This window comes from Panthera leo, chromosome C2 (genome assembly GCF_018350215.1).
Source record: "Panthera leo isolate Ple1 chromosome C2, P.leo_Ple1_pat1.1, whole genome shotgun sequence".
NCBI lineage: Eukaryota > Metazoa > Chordata > Mammalia > Carnivora > Felidae > Panthera > Panthera leo.
In genome coordinates, this window is record NC_056687.1 from 9,083,299 (window position 1) to 9,105,539 (window position 22,241).

Genomic DNA, 22,241 nt, shown 5'->3' on the forward strand with positions numbered 1-22,241 from the left:
TTGGTATATCTACTCATTGAGGGCTTTAATTTTACTCCACAATATTTCATAGTTTTCAACGTGTATATTGCATATTTTATTTATCCCAAAATCAAGTACTTGATTTTTTTGATACTTAGTAGGACTTTTTAAAAATCTCATGTTCTGGTTTTTAGTCATTGGTAAACAAATACACTCATTTCTGAATACTTCTTATCCAGCAACCCTAGACTACATAGTACTTAACTTGTTACTTTATTAATTCTAAATCTGTGGATTATTTTGGACTTTCTATATACTTAATACTGTCTTGTACAGGAAAGTTTTATTTCTTCCTTTCCCACCCTTGTAACTTTCACTTCTTTTTCTTCCCTTATTATTCAAGAATGGTGGATAGCAGATATCCTTGTCTCATCTTCACCCTTAAGGGTAAAGCTATCAATAATTCACCAGTAGGAATGACGCTTGGTGTTCTGTGTACATGCTCCTAATTGCTACTATGCCCTTCCATTAATCGTTTTGTAAGTGTCCCTTTTTTTTTCCTAAATTACAAATTTGTGTTGTGATTTATCAAGTACTTTTTCTTAGCTATGAAAATAACCTCTGAGAGTTTTCTTTTCTCACATCAATGTGATGAACTGCATTGATTTTGGAATATTAAAACTACCCATGTCATCTTGGAATATACTCCAACTGGTTTTAATGTATTAATTTTTCTTTTTATATATATCACTGGATGGTATTTGCTATTATTTTAATTAAGATTTTTATATCTTGATAATGAGAGGAATCAACATAAATTTCCCTTCTTGTAATATATTCATGAGTTGACTAACAAAGTTATGTGTCCTCATAGTATGTTGTAAGTTTTCTAAAAATTGATTCAATTTCAAAGGAATGTACCCGATTCATCTAAGACGGCGAGTAATTGTTCATATTATTCTTCTGATGTTTTTGTGTCCATAGATCTGTAGTCATGTCCTCCTTTTCATTTCTGATAGTAATGATTGCTATTTTCTCTTTTTTTCCCTTTTATTGCCAGATGCTTATAGATTTTACTACTCTTATCAAAGAACAAACTTTGAGCTTTTTGATTTTTTCTGTTATGAACTTGTCTCTCAGCTTCAAATCCAGTCTTCTTTGCTCAGATTTCTGATTCTAAAACTTGATGGTATAAATATTTATCCTTCGGCAGCCCGAAAAATGTTAAACTGGATTAACAGGGCAATGAACTTGCTAGGTGATGATAGCAGGACACATGTCCTTCATGTTCTGGTATGCGGTGTTATTGTTTGCCTAGAGTCCAGTGGCCCCCCAGAGGGGCTCTAAGCTGTGTTCTCTAGCTATGCTCTGCCCCCAGCAGCCCACGACCTCCAGCAACAAAGACCAGTTCCAGTGTGCCCACATCCTTGGGCAAAGACAGGTCTCCTCTACAGAACAGCTCCAGCACACCCACACCCTCTGGCAACAGTGGACCACATCTACAGACCAGCGCTGGCCAGGCCTTCTATCAAGTTTCTTACCATGGCAGGTAGCTTGTTCCTGTGTTTGTCTGAATCTCTTTTGGCGGGGGGGGGGTCCTGTCCTAGTTCCTTTATTGTCTATTCTTTTCTAATCACGAGGTAATCGTCTTTCATATCTGCTAGTTCTGGATACCTGTTGTCCTCTTTTACCCCTTCTGGTAATCACCCTCTACTATCTTAGTTAATAATCCTTAGATTAAATTATCCTCATTAAAAAAAACAGGAGTAGGATCTGCCTCAGGAGTGAACTCTGAATGTGTATTGATTTTCTATATGTGTGTTTCCTAATTCACTGATTTTGCTCTCACCTTTATTATTTTCTTCCTTCCACTTTCTGTGTTGTTTTATTTCTGTTGTATTTATTTGAATAAAGGGCCTGCTGCATTATCTTTATCACAAATGTTCCTATGTTTACATTCTATTCGTTATATATGCTCAATAGGAAAACTGTGCTTCCTAAAGTTATAAGTCACATTGATGGTCATATTCATCCTATGGCTTCTAACCATTCTTAAAAGATAAGAGTATTTCTGTCTAAGGCTCATAGGACAAAATTACCTTAAAGTTCCCAACTAATAAGCACAAAGTGTCAGGACATTACATAATAAATGCTGACACCAAGAAAGCAAGCACACCCTCTATATTTTCCACAAAGCTCAGAAATACTTCATCAATAAAGATAGGAGAGAATGTATTCCTACTTGTGATGGAGTAGAATACAATTCCTAGGATGGGAGAAGATGGTTAAATGTGTTTTCCATCCATGCCTCTCACCTACCAATTTTCTTAAAGTTCTATGCTATAAAAACATCCACAAGACAGAAAAAAAAAAATTTCAGCTAAGGAAAAGTTATGACAGTATTTCTAAAACTGTAAAAAACCGGTAACTTAAATAGGTAACATACCTGTACTCATTAGTATAGTCAAAATCTTGTTTATTATGAGTTGGCTTTAGGAAATTACACTCTATAATTCCCACCACTCCAACACCCATGTTGTTTGCCTGAAAAAGAAAATAAAATCAGTGTTGTAAGCATAAGACATGATACTCAACATGATTACCCTTCCACAAGGATTTACAATTTGTACGAAACATTTTTCTACATTTTATGTCATGATTCGTAGAAAATTTCAATTGAAAAGTAGTGTCTCGTAGATAATTTTACTTTTCTAGAAGTTAATTCCCAAATATATTAGAGCCTTCCTCCAAAACACTTTCACTGTTGTCAAATATCCATTTAGACAAGTATTACCCCCAATTTTATCCAAGAGAAACAGACCACCTCTACTGGGATGTATTTCTTACATAGCAGAAACCACAACTAACTCCTTTCTATATCCACAAAGACTAGCCAAGACTCTAGCAATAATACGCCAAAAGTTTGCTAGATAAAAATTAAAATCATTTATCCAAAGTTACACATCTGGTCGTTAATGGTGATGGAATAAAAACCTAGGTCAGTTGAAGTCAAGTTATTTTAAAAATGCTACTAGCTAAAATATTGAACTCAGAGTATATGAGTCACATATTCTGATTACCTATGTGTGATCAGCAAGTGTATTTTACTCACAATCGTAGCAGAGTCGACAAAAGGAAAAAGTGGAAGAATATATAACTTACGTAGCGAAAATGTTCATAAACAGAGCAACTATAGAAGAAACCATGCAAAACTAACCATAATCCCACTCTACCAAAACCATCAGTGGTTTGTCTCATTCGATCAGTAAACCACAATAGCCTTCAATGTGTGGGTCCTGTTTGCCTCCTTTCGAGCCTCATCTTCTTGCCTCTCTCCCGTTACTCTCGCGACCTAACATCTGCCCCCAGGCAGAGCAAACTACTCCCTTAATGAGGTCATGTTCTCAGAAGCCTCTTTCCCTTCCTGGGCAGATATTTTTCTCTGCCTGGGAAACCCTTGCCAGACTTTCAACACAATAACATCAACTAAGACTCCATCACCATGCTCTCCAGAAAGCTTCTTCTGGGGGCGCCTCGGTGGCGCAGTCGGTTAAGCGTCCGATTTCAGCCAGGTCACGATCTCGCGGTCCGTGAGTTCGAGCCCCGCGTCGGGCTCTGGGCTGATGGCTCGGAGCCTGGAGCCTGTTTCCGATTCTGTGTCTCCCTCTCTCTCTGCCCCTCCCCCGTTCATGCTCTGTCTCTCTCTGTCCCAAAAATAAATAAAAAATGTTGGAAAAAAAAATTAAAAAAAAAAAAAAAAAAAAAAAAAAGCTTCTTCTGATGCTTCCGACTTGTACTACAGTCCCCTCACCAGAAAGAGCTCTGAGAGCATGCTCTGTACCTTATCTTTTTATTCTGATCATCTAGCATGGCAAATCCTATCAAATATCTGACACCTTTTTAAAAACTGTTTATTGAGTTCAAAGAATGCAAATACTATAGGCAAATCCATCACCTGGTAGAGAAAAATAAAAGTTGGCTGTAAAAGCCTACTTTTTACCAGGTCAAGCCTAACCAGAAATTATACACAATGCAAACATAATTGGGTTGGAAAAATGGGCTGTGTACCTTACTTTGGTCATTTCATCAATGACAAAAGAAAAAAATAATTAATATTCTGTCACAGATACACGGTTTGTTTTGAAAACCAAAGCACCTGAGAAATAAGGCTTATTACCAAAAATGAATTTCCAATTACCAGTGAAATTTAGTGACTTTAATTATAGAATACTTCTGTTGAAAATTACTAGTTGGATTATAAATGAAAATTAGTTTTTTAAATGTGATTGATACTGCATATCATGGTTGCCATATTTCTGTATTTATTTATTTTTTAATGTTTTATTTCTTTGAAAATGAGAGAGCATGAGCTGGGGGAGGGGCAGAGAGAGGGAGGGGGGAGAGAGAGAAAATTCCAAGCAGGCTCCAACACAGAGCCCAACAAGGGGCTCAATCCCATGAACCATGAGATCATGACCTGAGCCAAAACCAAGAGTTGGATGCTTAACTGACTGAGCCACCCAGGCGCCCCTCTACATTTATTTTTTGACCGAAATTAGTGGTTACCAAGAAGAGCCCAACAAAGTTTATTTACTTTTGCAAAAATGCTATATTCGGGACTTGTGTCGATGTAAAACATGTAACAGAGTTACAACCCTTACTACATAATATTGAAGATAAACCCACACTATTATACTGTGTAGAGCTCACATCATTCTACAAAGAATTTAGAATGAAATAAGATGAACGGAAAATGAAAACCATAGAACTGGAAAACAAAATATGCCTAGACATAAAACCTTTAACAAACTTGATTTTCAGAACTTATCACTCAATTCTTAACACATATACCCCCAAAAAACCTTTCTGTGAAAACATGTTTAAGGATAAACAAACAAGCATAGTGTGGGTAATGTTCATCAACCTAAATTGAATTCTACAACAACGGAAGTGGTTTAGGAGGAAGGCCTAATATATTTAGGAATTAACTCCAGAGAAGTACTCACCTATATGATCCTGTTTTTCTGGCTATTGAGTCAGGACTAAATAAAACCAATTTCATCCCAGAAATAATCACGGATCCATATCCAGATGCAGTCAAAAGATCTGCATCCGGGCCTAAGATCCATACTCATTTTAGGTCTGGGCAAGTTACCTAACTTATTGGCTCCAATTTCCTCAACTGTAAAACAGAGATAAAATATTCTGTCCCCCTCGTAAGATTATTTGGACCAAATGGGAAATGCAAAAGTATTTTAAGTTCAAGTGCCATACCAACATCATTAAACACATTGACACTTAAAAGTTATTACACAAAGCATGTTATTTCACATTTGACCCAGTAACATGGTATTTTAACTTTATAAAAGATATTTTCAGATCTACAGCTTACCCTTAACTGACATCCAACTTTTTCATAAGCTTTGATGAGTCTATTTCTGTGATACATCATTATCCCATAATGGTCTTTATTTCTGCAGTTGAATCCAAATGTAATTCTCACTGTTTTAGTCTTAAATGTTAAGGAAAATTCTGAACATGCCACCTCGCTTCCTTCAAATCATCCTTTCTAAGTCATTTTTTAATGAATCCCAAAGTGCATAAAAAAGGGCAAAGTTGGAGAGGACTCCATACCAGAATAAAAGGAGAAAGGGGGAAGAGGAATACACTTTATTAATGTGTCTTTATATGGCGTCATAAAAAGGAAGATAAAGGATACTAAAAACTTGGGTCGATAAACATCACGTTCAATGTAGGCAAGACTCTTTGAAACCAGCTGTGTCTTCACCTTCTGTCCACGTAATATTATCTGCATTCTTGGCTTTAGATACAATATACTGCAGTAAGCCTGAAAAGACACACAATAATATCTGTCTTTTCCAAATAATTACCCACAAATGTGTTCAACTTTACTGATATATGTATTTAGAAAGAAAGCTACGACCTCGCTTTGATAAAGGACCCATGAACTCTTCAACAATACAGACTATAAAGCTGTTATTGGTTAACATTTGATTGCTCTTCTTTAAAAATGAAACTCAATATACTAAAGCCAGAGAAATGGTGTGCAGAAAACAATCTATTGACCTATACAAATGCCATATTAAATTGCAAATAAACTTTTCAAAAAGTTACAAAACGGCGTATGTGGTATGATCTCATTTTAATTTTTTTTAATGCACATATGTACAAAAAAAGGGACTATATTTTCTGACTCTTCTGTCAAATATATATATTGCTATACATTTTAATTTTTGTTAATGTTTATTTTTGAGAAAGAAAGAAAGCGAACAAGTGCGGGGCAGAGAAAGGGAGACACAAAATCCAAAGTAGGCTGAGCTGTCAGCACCGAGCCGGACATGGGACTCAAACCCACCAATCGTGAGACCATGACCTGAGCCAAAGTCAGTTGCTTAACTGACTGAGCTACCAAGGCACCCCTATTGCTATTATATTTTATTTACTATTTTTTAAATTTTCTTTCTTAATGTTTATTTATTTTTGAGAAAGAGACAGAGAGCGAGTGAGCGCACAAGCAAGAGAGGGGCAGAGAAAGGGAGACACAGAAGCCTAAGCAGGCTCCAGGCTCTGAGGTGTCAGCACAGAGCCCGACACAGGGCTCAAACCCACAAAGTGTGAGATCATGACCTGAGTGGAAGTCGGACACTCAACCAACTGAGACACCCAGGTGCCCTGATTGCTATTATATTTTAAAAGTAGCAATAAATTTTATTTAGGCAAAAATGACAAAAAATCTAATACAGACAAAAGGGTCTATTATATACTTCAAAAGGAAAATATCATAAATAATATACCAACACTTATGCTGAGTAAATAAGCTTGGTATTTTTTTCAAAATTGAGTTGTAACAATCAGCAGGAATCTAAATGTGTTTTCAATTTTTTTTTTGAAGTTAGTTTGTCTATCTATCTATCTAATCGCTATACCCAATGTGGGGCTTGAACTCACGACCCTTGAGATCAAGAGTTGCATGCTCTTCCAACTGAACCAGGCCAGGCACCCATTTTCAATTCTTTTTTTTTTTAAGAGAGAGAGAACTCGCAAGTGGGAGAGGGAAGAAAGGGAGAGGGAGAAGGAAAGGGAGAGGGAGAAGAAGAAAGAGAATCCCAAGCAGGCTCTGTGCCAACACAGGGCTTAGATCCCATGACCTTGAGATCATGACCTGAGCCACACCATCTACTCTGACTGCCTCTGGACCTGTTTCCTAAGTGAGCAAGATTTTCATACTTCAATAATGTTTTGGGGTATATCAAGGAATACTTAAATATCTTCCATTGTAACTGTTAAGATCTCCAAAAGTTACATGGTAAACCTGTAAATGTCAAATGTATCCTCAGCTTGGGGTTACGGAATAATCTCAGCACAAAAGGTCAAGGGAAAAGTCAGTATTATATGTCTTATCACGACAGCGAATAAAAAAAAAATTCTTTTTATATCCTACTGTTATTTGATTATTAATTTCTTCAATCTTAAAAACATATTCATTTCTAGGTCTAATGTCAAAGGTATTTATCACAAAACCGTATTAATACATAGGATCTGTAGTCTATAAATAATTTACTGCTTTTGGATGTAAATTAAGCTGTGTGTATGTGTGTTCTAGGACGTTTTAAATTTAAAAAACAATCGGTATCTTTGCTGGAATCAATCACTATGGCTATCATAGGACATACTGATTCTAGGATTCCTAATTCAAGTAATGTAACCACACAGTGAAAGAACTGCAAGTGCTATTAGACCCGATGACTTTGCAATTAAAAAACCATTTTCTGAGCAAAATACAAGCACCAATGCGCTCATGAAAAGTTAAATAAATTGGTTCTGAGATACTTTCACTGACAGCATTTATAACATAAGCAGAAAATAGAATTTCCATCATTTGCTGATTCTCCCATGTCCAGAAAGAGGTGAATACATACCCTCAGGGAATAGTCACTCTCAGGGGCAATTTGGTCCATCCTTTCTTGTTTCTTGTACCCCTTCTTCCCTGTTGTCTCATCCAAATCTTCAGGAATTCGGATGTCATATTTATCCTTATCAAAATCAAACTCTGTTGCGCTTTTGTAGCTATAAAAACAATTTTTTGAAGGAGGTAAATTTTACCTTCACGGCAAGATAAGCAAATACACTGCTAACAAAACAAAACGCCTACCCACGGTAGATGTCCTGGTTGGGGGGTGGGGGGGGGGAGGGAGACAAAAGCAAGGGAAAAATGAAAGAACAGGAATCCAGAAAGATGCAGAAAAACTGTATTCACTCTCACACTGCTGGTGGGAATGTCAAATGGTAGAGCCACTCCAAAAACATTCTGGCAGTTTCTTAAAAAACTAAATAGGCAACTACCATATGAGCCAGCAATTACACTCCTGAGCATTTACCCTGGAAAAAGGAAGATTACATTCCATGAAAACCTGTGCATAAATGTTTACAGCTGTATTTGTAATAACCCAAAATGGTAAAAATCCAGATGTGCTTTAACTAGTGAATGGTTAAACACAGTGGTCCACGTACACAGTACAACACTACTCAGCAAGGAAAAGGGAGCAAATTACTGACACACACAAGAACCCAGATGCATCTCCAGAGTAATAGGATGAATGAAAAAAGCCAATCCCAAAAGGTTTCACACTGTAGGATTCTATTCATAGGACATTCTCGAAATGACAAAGTTACAGAAATGGAAGACGTGTTAGAGGTTGTCAGGGATTAAGGAGGGAGTGGGTGTGGATACAAAAGGCCAACATGAGAGATCACTGTGGTGATGAAAATGTCCCGTATCTTGACTCTACCAATGTCATTATCAACACTACTGCACTACAGTTTTGCAAGATGCTGCCACTGGGGGAAACTGGATGAAGGGTACATGAGGTCCATTATTTATGCACAGGAATGTACAAGTATCTCAAAATAAAAAGTGTAAATTAAAAAAAAAGAGGGGAGTGAGGATGGGAGGGGCATGAAAGAAAAAGCAAGAAAAAGGGGAATACGGGAGATCAGAAAAGATTTAGAGTGAAAGTATTTTAGGCTTACCACTCAATTTGTACTTTATTCATATCATTCTATGTGTCTAGGTATCAACATTAACACATTCATCCAAAGTTTTAAAAAAATCTTATTTGCAAATGATTTTATCCTCACAAGGATACAAAACCTTAACAATCCAGAGGCCTCATCCACATTACTTTTGTCACCAGCTGTTAAGTCATGATTAGCTTTAAGTCACAGACAAAGACTTCTCTACCTAACTTACACAGGTCGGGGCTCGTCAGGTGAGATATTATCTTCCCATTTCTTTTGTTTGTTTCTTTTTGAGGAGAGGGACAGAATAACAGAAAGTGAGAATTGGCCTCTCTGGATACTGAATATGCAGGGCTAGGAAATCTAGTTTTAATAATATGAAATTACCTCGAGTTGAAGCCAAAGTGGCCTCAATAAAACACCCATGGAAAAGACAAATCATGACCTATGCCAAAAAATGAGTACCTTCCCAAGTATTTCTATTCTGTACGACCATGGATCAATAGAACACAACTATTTTTGCACAAACAGTTCACCTCCCACACACGTAATCACTGGTTCAGGTCGATATTTACCTTCTAAGGTTCCAAATGATGATCCTTGTCCCCTTCTTACCCATAATAGCATCAAGTTCTGCCAGTAATTTCTGTTCCGTAGAAAACAGAGAATGTTCCAGAATTGCTGCAAGGCTTGCTTTGGATTCTGCTAAATTTATCATCTGTCGTATATCCTAAGTTAAAGACTTAGAACAACAACATATTTTTCACAATTGAAGTATGCGAACTCAAATTTCGGTAACGACAACAACAAAAAACTATTTCCTAAATTAATATCTAAGTTTTGAAACTACAGTCTGATTTCAGATGAACCCCAAGAAAGATGAAGTAGAAGCAAGTTTATTATGATTCCTAATTTCATAGTTCCTAATATCTGAATGTGTTTTATAAAGACACAGAGGACATTTTCCTACAGATATCTTGCTTCTCATGGTCATTAGGGGAAATTTCAAGGCAGACCACACATCTTATTAGACATGATACAACTGAAATACAGAGGAGAGCTACAGGAAGCTGCACACAGAACACAGCCACCTTGCGTTAGGGGTTTCTAAGGCACAATTCCAACGGAAGAGAGAAAGGGACAAAGGGCTGCCTCAGATGTTAAGAGGCTGGAACAAGAGCTACAATGCACACTGTGATTGAAAATGAGAATCGAGAGGAGGGCAAAAGGAGGGAATGGTTCACAATATTTCTTCAGAGTTTCTCCACAGTTTCTATTTCAAAATCAAAAGGATATGGTGTTTGTTGAATGCCACAATTGGGACAACAACATGTTCTGCTTTTATGACTTCCAAGTAGGTCTGAGACAAGAAGCCCACACTCATGCTTTCTCCGTTTTTGGTAAATACAATTGCATCTTTACCCAAACGCATAGAACCTGACTTGAAGCCATTCCCATACAAGCCAACTGGGACGTGACCATTCATGGTGACTTTGTCACTGAAGCCAAAGCTAAAAAGAAAACAAAAAGGATTTTTAAAATAAGTACGTATAATCTTCATTTTCTTAATTCAAAACCTGTAACATCAAGTAAAAAACCTGGGTATAAATGTCAGACTCAGCCTTTCTAGTTGCATTTTGAGGTGTTTCCCCATCTTTGAAAAGAAGAAAACTAAACCCACGCTGCAGGGCATAAGGGTGACACACGCTGAACCAGGAGGAGCTCCTTGCCTGGCACACCCTGTCCCAACGGCTGAGTTCTCAGGTGGGCTCCTGGGACCCTTGAGATTTCACCCCACGATATTTTAGATATGTCTAAATGTGAACGATTTTCTGAATCTGAGCAAGCCCACTGCGGTATGATTACTAACGGTGCCAAGTGGAGTTTCTGGCAACGCAACACGTATCTGAGAGACAGCGGAAAGGGCTTGGCTGCCACATTTCTCTACTCTGTATACCTGGACTACATACCTCAGTTTCCCTTTCAGGCACATTTGGCTGCATACTGACATCCTAGTCTACGACCCTAGAGCCCAAGGCTTTGTGACTATTTTATCTTGCTTCCTTACACTCTGAATCCCTTTAAAATTACTCCCCACCAAAAGTGGCATTTTATTGGCAATACTGGCTAAAACTAATTAACGCTAGACTGTAAATAACTGCCATCAGTGTTACCACTCTAAAGGAATGGTGGAATTTTAGGTAAGTCAGACGTGGTGGGGGAGGGGGAGGATGGTAGGGCTTGTCTAATAATCAGCAGAAGATGATGGGAAGACTTGAGAGCACACAGGGCACTGTGGGTACCACGTGTGTTTAAAAAACAAAAACTACAGGCGATTAAGTATGACACCGGAAACCCCTGGGTAAAAGCAAGGTTTTCAAGAAATGTGACACTTTGACATACCTTAGCATTTTGTGTAATTTATCTGAAGTCATACCATTCCCATTATCAGTGAATGTCAAGCATATATGGTCATTTATCACCGTTTTGTCAATCCATATCTGTTTAGCGTTCACATCGGGATCGTAAGCATTATCTGAGAAACAAAAGTTTTGAGAAACTCTAACTTTGCATTTTGAAAGAACAATCAGTTCAGTAAAAGCCTTTAACAGGCAATCTATTTTTCAAAATTTTTAAAAACCGCAATGCTTAGGGAACTCCTAAGACTCGAAAACACGACCCTAAACCGTACCTTGCTGTACGTGACTCATTCACCGATCAATACAGAGTTAACTCTCTCCAAAGCCCTCCATTTGTTACACAGAGAACAAAGATTGGTACCGACTGTACCGAAAAAGTACAAACAGGAAGAATCACCGCGCCAAATCGATGATCAAGACAGGGAGGTCTTCTTCTGTCCGAAGAACCAGCCCGGCTATCGAGTGAGAAGCTGAGAGCTGAGCGTCAACCAGCACTACACGTTGAGGCGGAGGGGATGCCACGAGTTACTGAATAAATTGGAAAGCAGTGATGTTTTCTGCTAAACTGGGCACATAGATGAAGGTTCGCCTTCGACACCGTTGTTCAAATTGTGGCCCTCTCAATCTAACCAAAGTTTCTGGTGGCTTTTATATTTCTATGATCTCTGTACAGATCTTCACTTAACACTCTTGTTTAGCAAACACTCTTGTTTGTCTCAGAATAGGGAAGGAGGAAGGAATATGAAAGAAAGAAAGAAAGAAAGAAAGAAAGAAAGAAAGAAAGAAAGAAAGGGAGAGAGAGAGAAAGAGAGAAAGAAAGAAAGAAAGAAAGAAAGAAAGAAAGAAAGAAAGAAAGAAAAAAGGAAAGGAAAGAAAGGTGAAAAAAAATGTCAACAGAAGCAGTAATAACGTCAGCTTTCAAACTAAGTTCCACCGGAATATCCCTGACTAAAATTACTTTCTGAGGTATATTTTGAAATCTTTAGGACTAAACACAAATAATGGTTCTCAAACTATCCTTCCATAAGGGAGCCTACAATTAAAATAAAATAATCTTTTTAATCAGCCACTTCAGGAAAAACACTCTCCTGCATGAATCTTCCAGAGGAAAAAATCATGACCCATCATGCAAATGTGATCCCAGTCGTGCCTCTTTTCTCCTGCTCATTAAAACACTATTAAAATACAATTCTATACCCAATCGTTCTATTGGAGGAAACAATAACTTATTATCACAAATCAAGCGTAACATTAATCCCCCTACTTGCTAACATCAGAAAAACCCTTGTTACACATATTTCCAACTATTAAAAACCACCATTCCCATTTTTGCAATAGATCAATTTCTTTTATAATCATAATTATACTACTTTCAACATGTTTTATGAATTTGGCAAAATATTTTAATACTAATACAGGGAAAGTTGAGGAACAATTAATTTGACATTGATTTGAATAGCTGTTATACTAGATAACCTTTACCAATGGTTATCATTCAAGATCCACCTGTTTTATTAAACAGCACATTTCCATATTATTTTGCAATGAAAAGTTTTTTAAAACTTCACTTACAAGCAACAGATTATACATGAAATGTCAATTTTACATACCTATTAATTCAGCAACTGCACTGAATGGCCAAGTGTGACTAGTAGAATTTGTATGTAAAAACTTCGGGCAAAGCTGAAACAAACCAATGATTCATGTAAATTAATTCAAGTCTTACTTTTGAGACAGAAACCAATATAATTTCCTGTCCCTGTATTAAACAATTCTGGGACCAAGTAAAACTTATAGCTGCTTGCTTCAGGATATACGTGGAAGATGTAACCGAGAAATAAGATTCTTGGAAGGCTGTGTGAAACTACTAAATAGTTCACTCATCAAGACTTGCCTCAAAACTCTTGCCTCCTCGGGTCCACCGTTCCAAAGCTATGATATCATAAACTGCCCAATCAGAAAGTTACCCCCCTTACAAGACTTACCTCAAAATTACTGTGAAAACACAACTAAGATCTTGCCAATGGGGTGTTTTCTCCTGAGTGCGTTAGGCTTAATAAACTTAACTTCACAGGGGCACCTGGGTGGCTCAGTCGGTTAAGTGTCTGACTTCGGCTCAAGTCACGATCCCACGGTTCGTGGGTTCGAGCCCTGCGTCCACCTCTGCGCTTGAACGCTTGCTCAGAGCCTGGAGCCTGCTTTGGATTCTGTGTTTCCTTCTCTCTCTGCCCCTACCTCACTTGTGCTCTGTCTCACTCTGTCTCTCAAAAATAAATAAATGTAATAAAATTTTTTTAAAAAATAAACGTCACACATTAATCAACAGGCTTTTCTAGTGGTCTTTTGGAAAATCAATATTTGATACCTTAATATTTACTCCAAGTTCATTACAGTTAAAACTGCAGGAGTGGAGTAATATACATTTATCAACCATTTTTACAGAATGTCAAAAGAAGTTCAAGTGAAACAAACGTTACTGATTTCCAAGGATTTTAGGTCTGATTTTATTCACAGTAATACAGTAGAGAAGACTACACCAATCAACCTCATGCTATAGAGGATTCTCCAAAATTCCTTAGAAATACAGATATCAAATGTATAAAAATGTACAAGCGGCTTTGAAAGGCCGAGGCTGGAAAATTTCAACATGCAGAGAATTTCCATGCAATGGGTATTTTATGTTCCTTTTAAACAGATCAGCTCACATTTAAAGGAAAAAAAGAGAGTGGACACTTTATTTAAGATGAAGAGCTCTGGAAATGGGATGAGATTATACTTCAAACCAGCTGTGTTTGCAGTGTTCAGCTGCTGCCACAAGGTGTCAGAAAGAGGTCGACTTTTTCTCTGTCTGCACTAGACTTTAAACAATCCCCAAGCATTCATTCACCATCAGCCTGAAGTACACATGTGAGAAATGAAATTCTGTAGAAGAGCAGTCTTCAGACGGGAGCAGGGCACACATTCATGTAATGTGGAATGCAAGTAACTCAGACCTTCTACAGCATACGTTACAACGAGTTTTTAATAAAAATCAATTTCCAGATCTTCACCCTGCACAAGAGACCTTTTCTCAAATTAATCTACCTGAGGACCGTGCCAGGACCAGCCATCAGGAGGCTCTTCACATCCCAGCCCCTCCCCCTGAGCAATTACCAGGCTACCAGTTACACAAGAACGGTACAGTCCTCACCTGTTCTAATTTTATAAAGGGGCAGGGCTTTAGAGTGTGAAACCACTACCAAAGGAGAGGATTAATTAACCACCAAAATCCCTTAGAGCATTTATCTTTGCTCTATTTTATACATTCTGTTAGACGTGAAGTCTGGAGTTAGAAATGGTACATTTTGAATTTTAGATGTATGAACAGAATGTGATAGTGGTAATGTCAATTTTCATGTAATGTCTTCAGCCTACACATCAGTTCCAAACTGACACAGCACACATCGTTCTTGAGCAAGAATCCCAGGAGAGCAAAGCAAAGGCGGCATCAGTAAGAAATAATGAATAGCAAACAGTGGCTTTCTGGATCTCTAAACATAAGCAATTATTTTCAGCTATTCTTTAAAAAAATTTTTTTAATGTCTATTTATTTATTTTGAGAGAGAGGGAGCGAGACAGCAAATATGCAGGTGGGGGAAGGGAAGGAGAGATAGGGAGAGAGAATCCCAAGCAGGCTCTGCACTGTCAGCACACAGCCCAACGCGAAGCTCAAACTATGAGATCGTGACCTGAGCCGAAATGAAGAGTCAGATGCTTAACCAACTGAGCCAGCTAGGCGCCCCTCACCTATTCTTAATTCTCAACTCTATGTTGAGAACATGTCATTAGCTAGGAGGGGGAAAAAACACCCTGGGGCAGCCAAAGCAGTAATAGATAGACGCGCACACGCACACGCACACGCACACACACACACACACACACACACACGCACACGCACACGCACACGCGCGCTGACACGTAGAACAGAGTATGCTTAACTAGGTGTGTGATCTTGGGCAAGAAGCTTAACCTCTGTGCCTCAAGTTCTGTCATCTACAATAACGAGGATGACAATCATATCAGCTTACCAGGCTGTTAAGAATATTAAGAAACTTAATATTTGTAAAATGCTCAGGAGACCAACAGAAACATAGTAAGCACTGTGTGAGTTCTTTAAAAAAAAGTTAAGTATTCCTTAACGACACAACTGAGCTCATATAAAAATAAAAATGAGGAAAATCCTTAATGGCTTCAAGTAAAGAAGGAATTAAAAATAAGATTTGATAATGAGGATGCAATGAGTGACTGGAATACAAAGGTTTTGGTTTTAATTGTGACTCAGAGATAGATTTGGAAGTAAATGCCCCTCTCCCCACTCCTCTTCCCCTCCATTAGCAGAGGAGGGGTGGGAATCTGCTTAATGGGAAGCTTGTCTGTTTGGATCTGGATGCTTAAAAAAAAAAAAAGTGTAACACGAAGTTCTGTAAAAAGAGGCATGCCTTCCCTTGGGTTAAGTGTTTCAATTTATATAACCTGCAGAACCACTACGGAGACACAGCCTCAATCTGACAGCACACGATTCCCTACGTCATTATTTAGGGGAGTATTTTGAGTACACAATCTAAAATAACATTTAAGGGAACAACCCACCAGGAGAAAATGTTAGCAGGCAAGATATACTAGTACTAGACATCACCCCCACCCCCAAACAGTAGGAAACACGCACAAAAAACCAAGATGCTCTGAAGACCACCCAGATTTTTTAAAGAATCAATATAACTTTTAGAATCAGGGCGCCTGGGTGGCTCAGTCCTTAAGTGTCAGTCTTTGGCTCAAGTCATAATCTCGCGTTTTGTGAGTTCAAGCCCCTCGTCGGGTTCTGTGCTGACAGCTCAGAGACTAGAGCCTGCTTCGGATTCTGTCTCCCTGTCTCTCTGCCCTCCCCCCACTCGCACTCTGTCTGTCTGTCTCTCTCTCTCTCTCTCAAAAATAAATAAACGTTAAAAAAAATTAGCATCAACAAATAGTCACAAATTTAAAAAATCAGTTAAATATATAAAACATTTTGGAAGCCTGAACACATAGAGTGTTCACTTACGCTCCCAACTGAAATTGCTGTCATGAAGGGAGGAAAAAAGGGAATAAACCCAGAAGAACAGAAACAATCAGAGAAATGATGGATAATAGTACATAGAATAGTCCGTGGTTTGGATAATGACACTGATTTAATAGCCTGTAAAGAGCGAAGTCTGAAACCTGTAGGATAGGGGAAACAAAACAAGAAGCAGACCAGGAAGGAACCTTGGCAGAACTCCAGAAAGCCTCAGGAATTAGACTTTTGTGGCTCTGAAGTCAAAGGTACCAGAGGCTGTATGAAAACAAGACAGGTTTGGGGCGCCTGGGTGGCTCAGTCAGTTAACCGTCTGACTTTGGCTCAAGTCATGATCTCACGGTTCGTGGGTTGGAGCCTGATAGTGGGCTGGCTCTGCGCTGACAGTGCGGAGCCTGCTTGGGATTCTCTCTCTCTGCCCCTCCCCTGCTTGTGCACGGCCTCTCTCTCTCTCTCTCTCAAAATAAACAAACATAGAAGAAAAAGAAAGAGAAGGAGAATAAGAAACAGCAAAGACTCCCCCCACCCCCCACCCCCGTTCTTTCTTTCATCCTGCAACTACTCTAAGCAACCCAGCAGAAAGCGGGCAGTCTGTTTTCTGGAGCAAGTGATGATGGCAGCTCAGAGACAACGAACATAGGTGGGTTAAAGGCAAGTCAGCAGACAGCCCAGAAAAAAACCCCTCACATCTATGGCCAAATGATCTTCCACAAGCGTATAAAGACCACTCAATGGGGAAGGGACAGTCTTTTCAATAAACAGTGCTGGGAAAGCTAGATATCTACACACAAAAGAATCAAGTTGCACGTTACCTCACATCATACAGGGGGGGAAATTAAAATGGATCAAAGATCTAACATAAAGAGTTAAAACTATAAAATTCTTAGAAGAAAGCACAGGGGAAGAGTTTCAGGACACTGGATTTGGATCTTGGATAGGACACCAAAAGCACAGGAAACAAAAAAATCAATTGTACTGTATCAGAATTTAAAACTTCTGCACATTAAAGGATACAACCGACAAAATGAAAAATCTATGGAATGGGAAAAAATCTGCAAGTATGTGGTACAAGGTTAACATCCAGAACACATAAAGAATTCCTACACAAATCAACACCAAAAGGACTAAAATCCTAAATAGTTGACAAAGGACCTGGATATTTCTCCATGAATGGTACACAAATGGCCACTAAATACAAGAAAAGATGCTCAACATCACTAATCATTAGGGAAATACAAATCAAAAGCACCATGAGATACCACCTCACACTCATTAGGACGGTATTATAAAAAAAATTTTTAATGTTTATTTATTTTTGAGAGAGACAGAGAGAGAGAGAGAGAGAGAGAGAGAGAGAGACAGAGCATGAGCAGGGAAAGGACAGAGAGAGAGGGGGACAGAGAGAGAGAGAGAGGGAGACAGAGAGAGAATGCGAAGCAAGCTCCAGGCTCTGAGCGGTCAGCACAGATGCACTAGATGCAAAATTCCTCTCTAGAAAATAGAATAATTTCTAAAAGCTCCATTTGGTTCTTTTACAAGTTGTGCATGGGGCTCGACCTCATGCACCGTGAGATCATGACCTGAGCCGAAGTTGGACACTCAACTGACTGAGCCCCCCAGGTGCCCCAGGATCGTATTATAAAAGTAAACATAGAATTGTCATGATCCAGCAATTCCACCGCTGGGTATATACTGAAAATAAATGAAAGCAGGATCTTGAAGAGATTATTTGTACACCCGTGTTTATAGCAGCATTATTCACAACAGCCAAAAGGTGGAAGCAACATAAATATCCATCAACGAATGGATAAACAAAATGTGGTATATTCATACAAGGGAGTATTTTTCAGCCTCAAAAAGATACCTTGACACATGCTACAGCTAACCACCTTGAGGACATTATGCTAAGTGAAATAAACCGGTCACAAAAAGGCAAATAATTCATGACTATACTTATATGAGATACCTACAGGAGTCAAATTCACAGATAGTAGAACGGTGGTTGCTAGGGGCTATGGGAAGGGAAATGGAGAATTATTTTTTAATGGGTACAGAGTTTAAGTTTTGCAAGATAAAAAGAGTTCTGGAGACTGTACAACAAAGTGAATGTATCTGAAGATTTTTTTTTTAATGTTTATTTTTGAGAGAGAGCGAGCGAGCGCATACGCACCTGCACATGCATGTGGTGGGGAGGGGCAGAGAGAAAGGGAGACTGAGGATCCAAAGCGGGCTCTGCGCTGACAGCAGAAAGCCCGATGCGGGGCTGGAACTGACGAGCCCTGAGATCACGATCTGAGCCGAAGTCGGAGGCTGAACCGACTGAGCCACCCAGGTGCCCCACGATGTGAATGTATGTAACACTACTAACTTGTACACTTAAAAATGATTAGGATGGTAAATTTTATGTGAAGCGTATTTTGCCACAATAATAAACAAAGAGATAAATACCAAGTCAGCACACTGAACAATGTGACACTCCTCCTTTCCCTAGCTGAGCTTTCAGATGAGCTACCAACCAGAATTATATATGCCATGGCAAGAGACTAGATGCAAAATTCCTCTCTAGAAAACAGAATAATGTCTAAAAGCTCCATTTGGTTCTTTTACAAGTTGTGCCAAGCCCTTCTGGATAGCATCTTATTTTTGTTGTTCCCACTTTTTAAAAACTTTTAATAATGTTTATTTTATATTTTGTTAAGTTTTTATTTAAATTCCAGTTAATGTACAGCGTTAATATAAGTTTCAGATGCGCAATATAGTTGATTCAACACTCCCATAGAACGCCTAGTGCTCATCACAAATGTTTAAGTTATTTTTAACAAACGTATTTTCGAACACTTGCACTCTCTACGGTCTTACAAATACTGACATAGGGTGCCCCCAACAAAATATAACCGATTCCTTCCTGCCTGATCACCCAACACTGAAGCCCACCAAAGGGGCTCTACTCGTGTACGAACATCTTCCAGTCAGCTTTTAGTGTCTCACTTGGAAATGTAAGCAGGTTAACCACCTCCGGACACTTGAGAATGTGTAAAATTAGAAATCAAAAACACGCAGAAAAAGGAACAAAGTAGCAGCAATGCAGTGAGCAAAACAAAACAAAAACTTCACAAAAATACTATGATCAATATGCCCAGCAACAGCAAATACTCTGACCAGGGAGACTTTAAAAAGACATTCAGAGAGTAAGATAGTGTTTATAATAATTAAACACATGGTAAGAGAAAGGTAAAAGAACAAATGGAGAAAATCTCACAGAAAAGAAAGAAAAAACAGTGAGAAGGAAAACAAGAGACAACAGAGAACAGAAAACCAGAGGGATGAAATTTGTCAAATAAATGAGAAAACTTTCCTGATTATGAAGGACTTGAGTTTCTAGCCTGAGTGCCCAATACAATGCACAGAACTCTATCACAATAAAGCATGCCTTTAAAATTCTAAGAGAATCATTTGTAACTTAGAATTACAAACCCAGCTAAATGATATGTAAAGAGAAAGCAATGTATTTCCAAGAAATGACATAAAATTTCTTCTCGTGTACTCTGTTTTCAAGAAGGTATACCTGTTTTTGGAAGGATGGATGGGCTCCGCCACTACCAGGAACAAAAATAGCAAGTATTTACGGAGTGCTTACTACATGCACAGGCCTTTTATATGTATTTACTCCTCTACTGTTTAAAACCACCCTTTGAAGTGGATAAATTATGCCCATCCTTCAGACTGGAAACTCAGGCGTAGAGAGTAAGTAACTTGCCAAGGTTACACATCCAGGTGTCAGGATTTGAACCCAGGCAAGTGGGCTCCAGGGCCCATGCTCTCAGTCACTGACCTGTTGTCCCTGCCAAGGGAGTAAACCCTGAAAGAGGAATATGTGGAATGGGGACCCAACAAAATGGGGAAGGAAATTTCCAGAAAAATGATAAAGGGAAGTCCCCAAAACACAAGTGAGCCAACAAAACTGACAAAATATTGGGTGTGCTTGAGCACATCTGGAAAAGATTTTCTAGGTCTGTGAAAGTTTGGATGAAAGAGTGATCAGTACAGACCAAATCTAAGCAAACAAAATACAATTATTAACTTCAGAAAAACAAAAAGCTGTACAGCAAAGGAAATGCAATCATAGTTCTGTTTGGCTCACTTGTGAATTGTGGTAAGAGTGATAAATCAGACAGTAATTCAACAAAAATGAGAGATACATGCATGGGAAGGATGGGAGGAGGTGAAGAGTGTGCACATGTCAGTTAAATCCATAGCAGACTACTGGAAAATAACAAAATGGTACCAGCGTTTTTACTTAGAAATATGGAAGCAAAAAGCAACAATTTAAGTGTTTTTGTCACTCTGCAGTCCATTCTAAGATCTCTCACCCTCCAAAATTAAAAAAAAAAAAAAAAACAAAAAAAAAAACTGCATAATTATGGTTCACCTCTGTGCCTTAGGGTCTATGATTTTGACAAATGCATAAACTCATTAATTCCTAGACTCCCCTAATGAAAACATTTGAGAGCTATATGCAAACAATGAGCAGGGCTATATTCCAATGAAACTTTATGGAAACTGAAATGTCTACGTCACATAATTTTTCTATGTCACAAAATATTCTTTGATTTTTTCCCAACTGTTTAAGGATCATGCTTAGCTTGTGGGTCACACAAAAACAGGTGGCAGGCTGGATTTGGCCCATGAGCTATAGTTTGCCAATTCCTGTCCTAAAGCAAGAAGATGGGTGGAGATACAGTCCAGAAGCTGCAGATGGGAGACTTCTGTCAATGGGGTTCCAAACAGCCCATATTACCCACAAAAGAAAGATTTAGCACAGGGACAGCTGTTTCACCCAGACAGCCAGCTAACAACACTACCGGTCTCTTAACCCTGTTTTGACCTTTGTCTTTGCTCCCTTTATCACCTCAATCTTGAAGAGCCTGAGACATTGCAGGGGCCAGGGAAGGAAAAGAGAATCCAAGTGTAGAAATAGGACCCAACCAGTTCACTCCCTTTCCCCTCTACACGATTCTGGTCCAGAATGTGGCCCAACCTGGGAAGGGGAAGGGCCAGCCATTAAACTGAATAAGAGATTTTAAATTAGATGAGGTCACACTTTACAATACCTGAGGCTAATTGGAGTGTGTTATTATATCTGCCCAGATCCACTCGGGCATGGAAAAGAACCATTAGCAAGTAATATTTAAAGCCAGACGTAAGAAGAATAAAGTTTTCTCCATATTCAAACTACTAAATACTATCTCATTCAATAAGCCAGTTATGTAACCAAAGGACCTTTATTCAGCATGGGTAAAGAATGCTTATAGATCAATAAAAATTTCTCTAAAAGAGAACAGAAAAATGGACAAAGGATACGAATAGGTTATTTTTTGTAATGTTTCCTTCATTTTTGAGAGAGAGAGAGACACCCCAGCGCGCTTGAGTGCGGGGGGTGGGGGACAGAGAGAGACCAGAATCCGAAGCAGGCTCCAGGCTCTGAGCTGTCAGCATAGAGCCCAAGGCGGGGCTGTAACTCACAAACCGCGAGATCGACCTGAGCTGAAGTCAGACACTTAACCAACTGAGCCACACAGGCGTCCCACAAACAGGTTTTTTTTCTTTTTAAGGAGTAAAATGTTAATAACTTTTAACTTCACAGTCAAAGAAATGTAAAGTAAACCCACGTACATTTCACACTCGTCACACAGGAAAAATTTGTTAAAGTCCAACAATACCAGGTGTGGGTA

General features: G+C 38.7%; 1 protein-coding gene across 1 annotated transcript in view; it reads right to left on the reverse strand.

The window, feature by feature from the left end:
- The window catches only part of MORC3 (MORC family CW-type zinc finger 3), a 41,452-nt gene that overhangs the window by 18,184 nt on the left and 1,027 nt on the right, over window positions 1-22,241 (reverse strand). The window contains exons 2-9 of the mRNA XM_042903411.1: window positions 13,031-13,103; window positions 11,404-11,536; window positions 10,297-10,511; window positions 9,576-9,723; window positions 7,902-8,049; window positions 5,681-5,809; window positions 5,354-5,473; window positions 2,408-2,505 (exon numbers count right to left, since the gene is read on the reverse strand). Coding sequence (XP_042759345.1) covers window positions 2,408-2,505; window positions 5,354-5,473; window positions 5,681-5,809; window positions 7,902-8,049; window positions 9,576-9,723; window positions 10,297-10,511; window positions 11,404-11,536; window positions 13,031-13,103 — 1,064 coding nt within the window. The remainder of the gene's footprint in view (window positions 1-2,407; window positions 2,506-5,353; window positions 5,474-5,680; window positions 5,810-7,901; window positions 8,050-9,575; window positions 9,724-10,296; window positions 10,512-11,403; window positions 11,537-13,030; window positions 13,104-22,241) is intronic.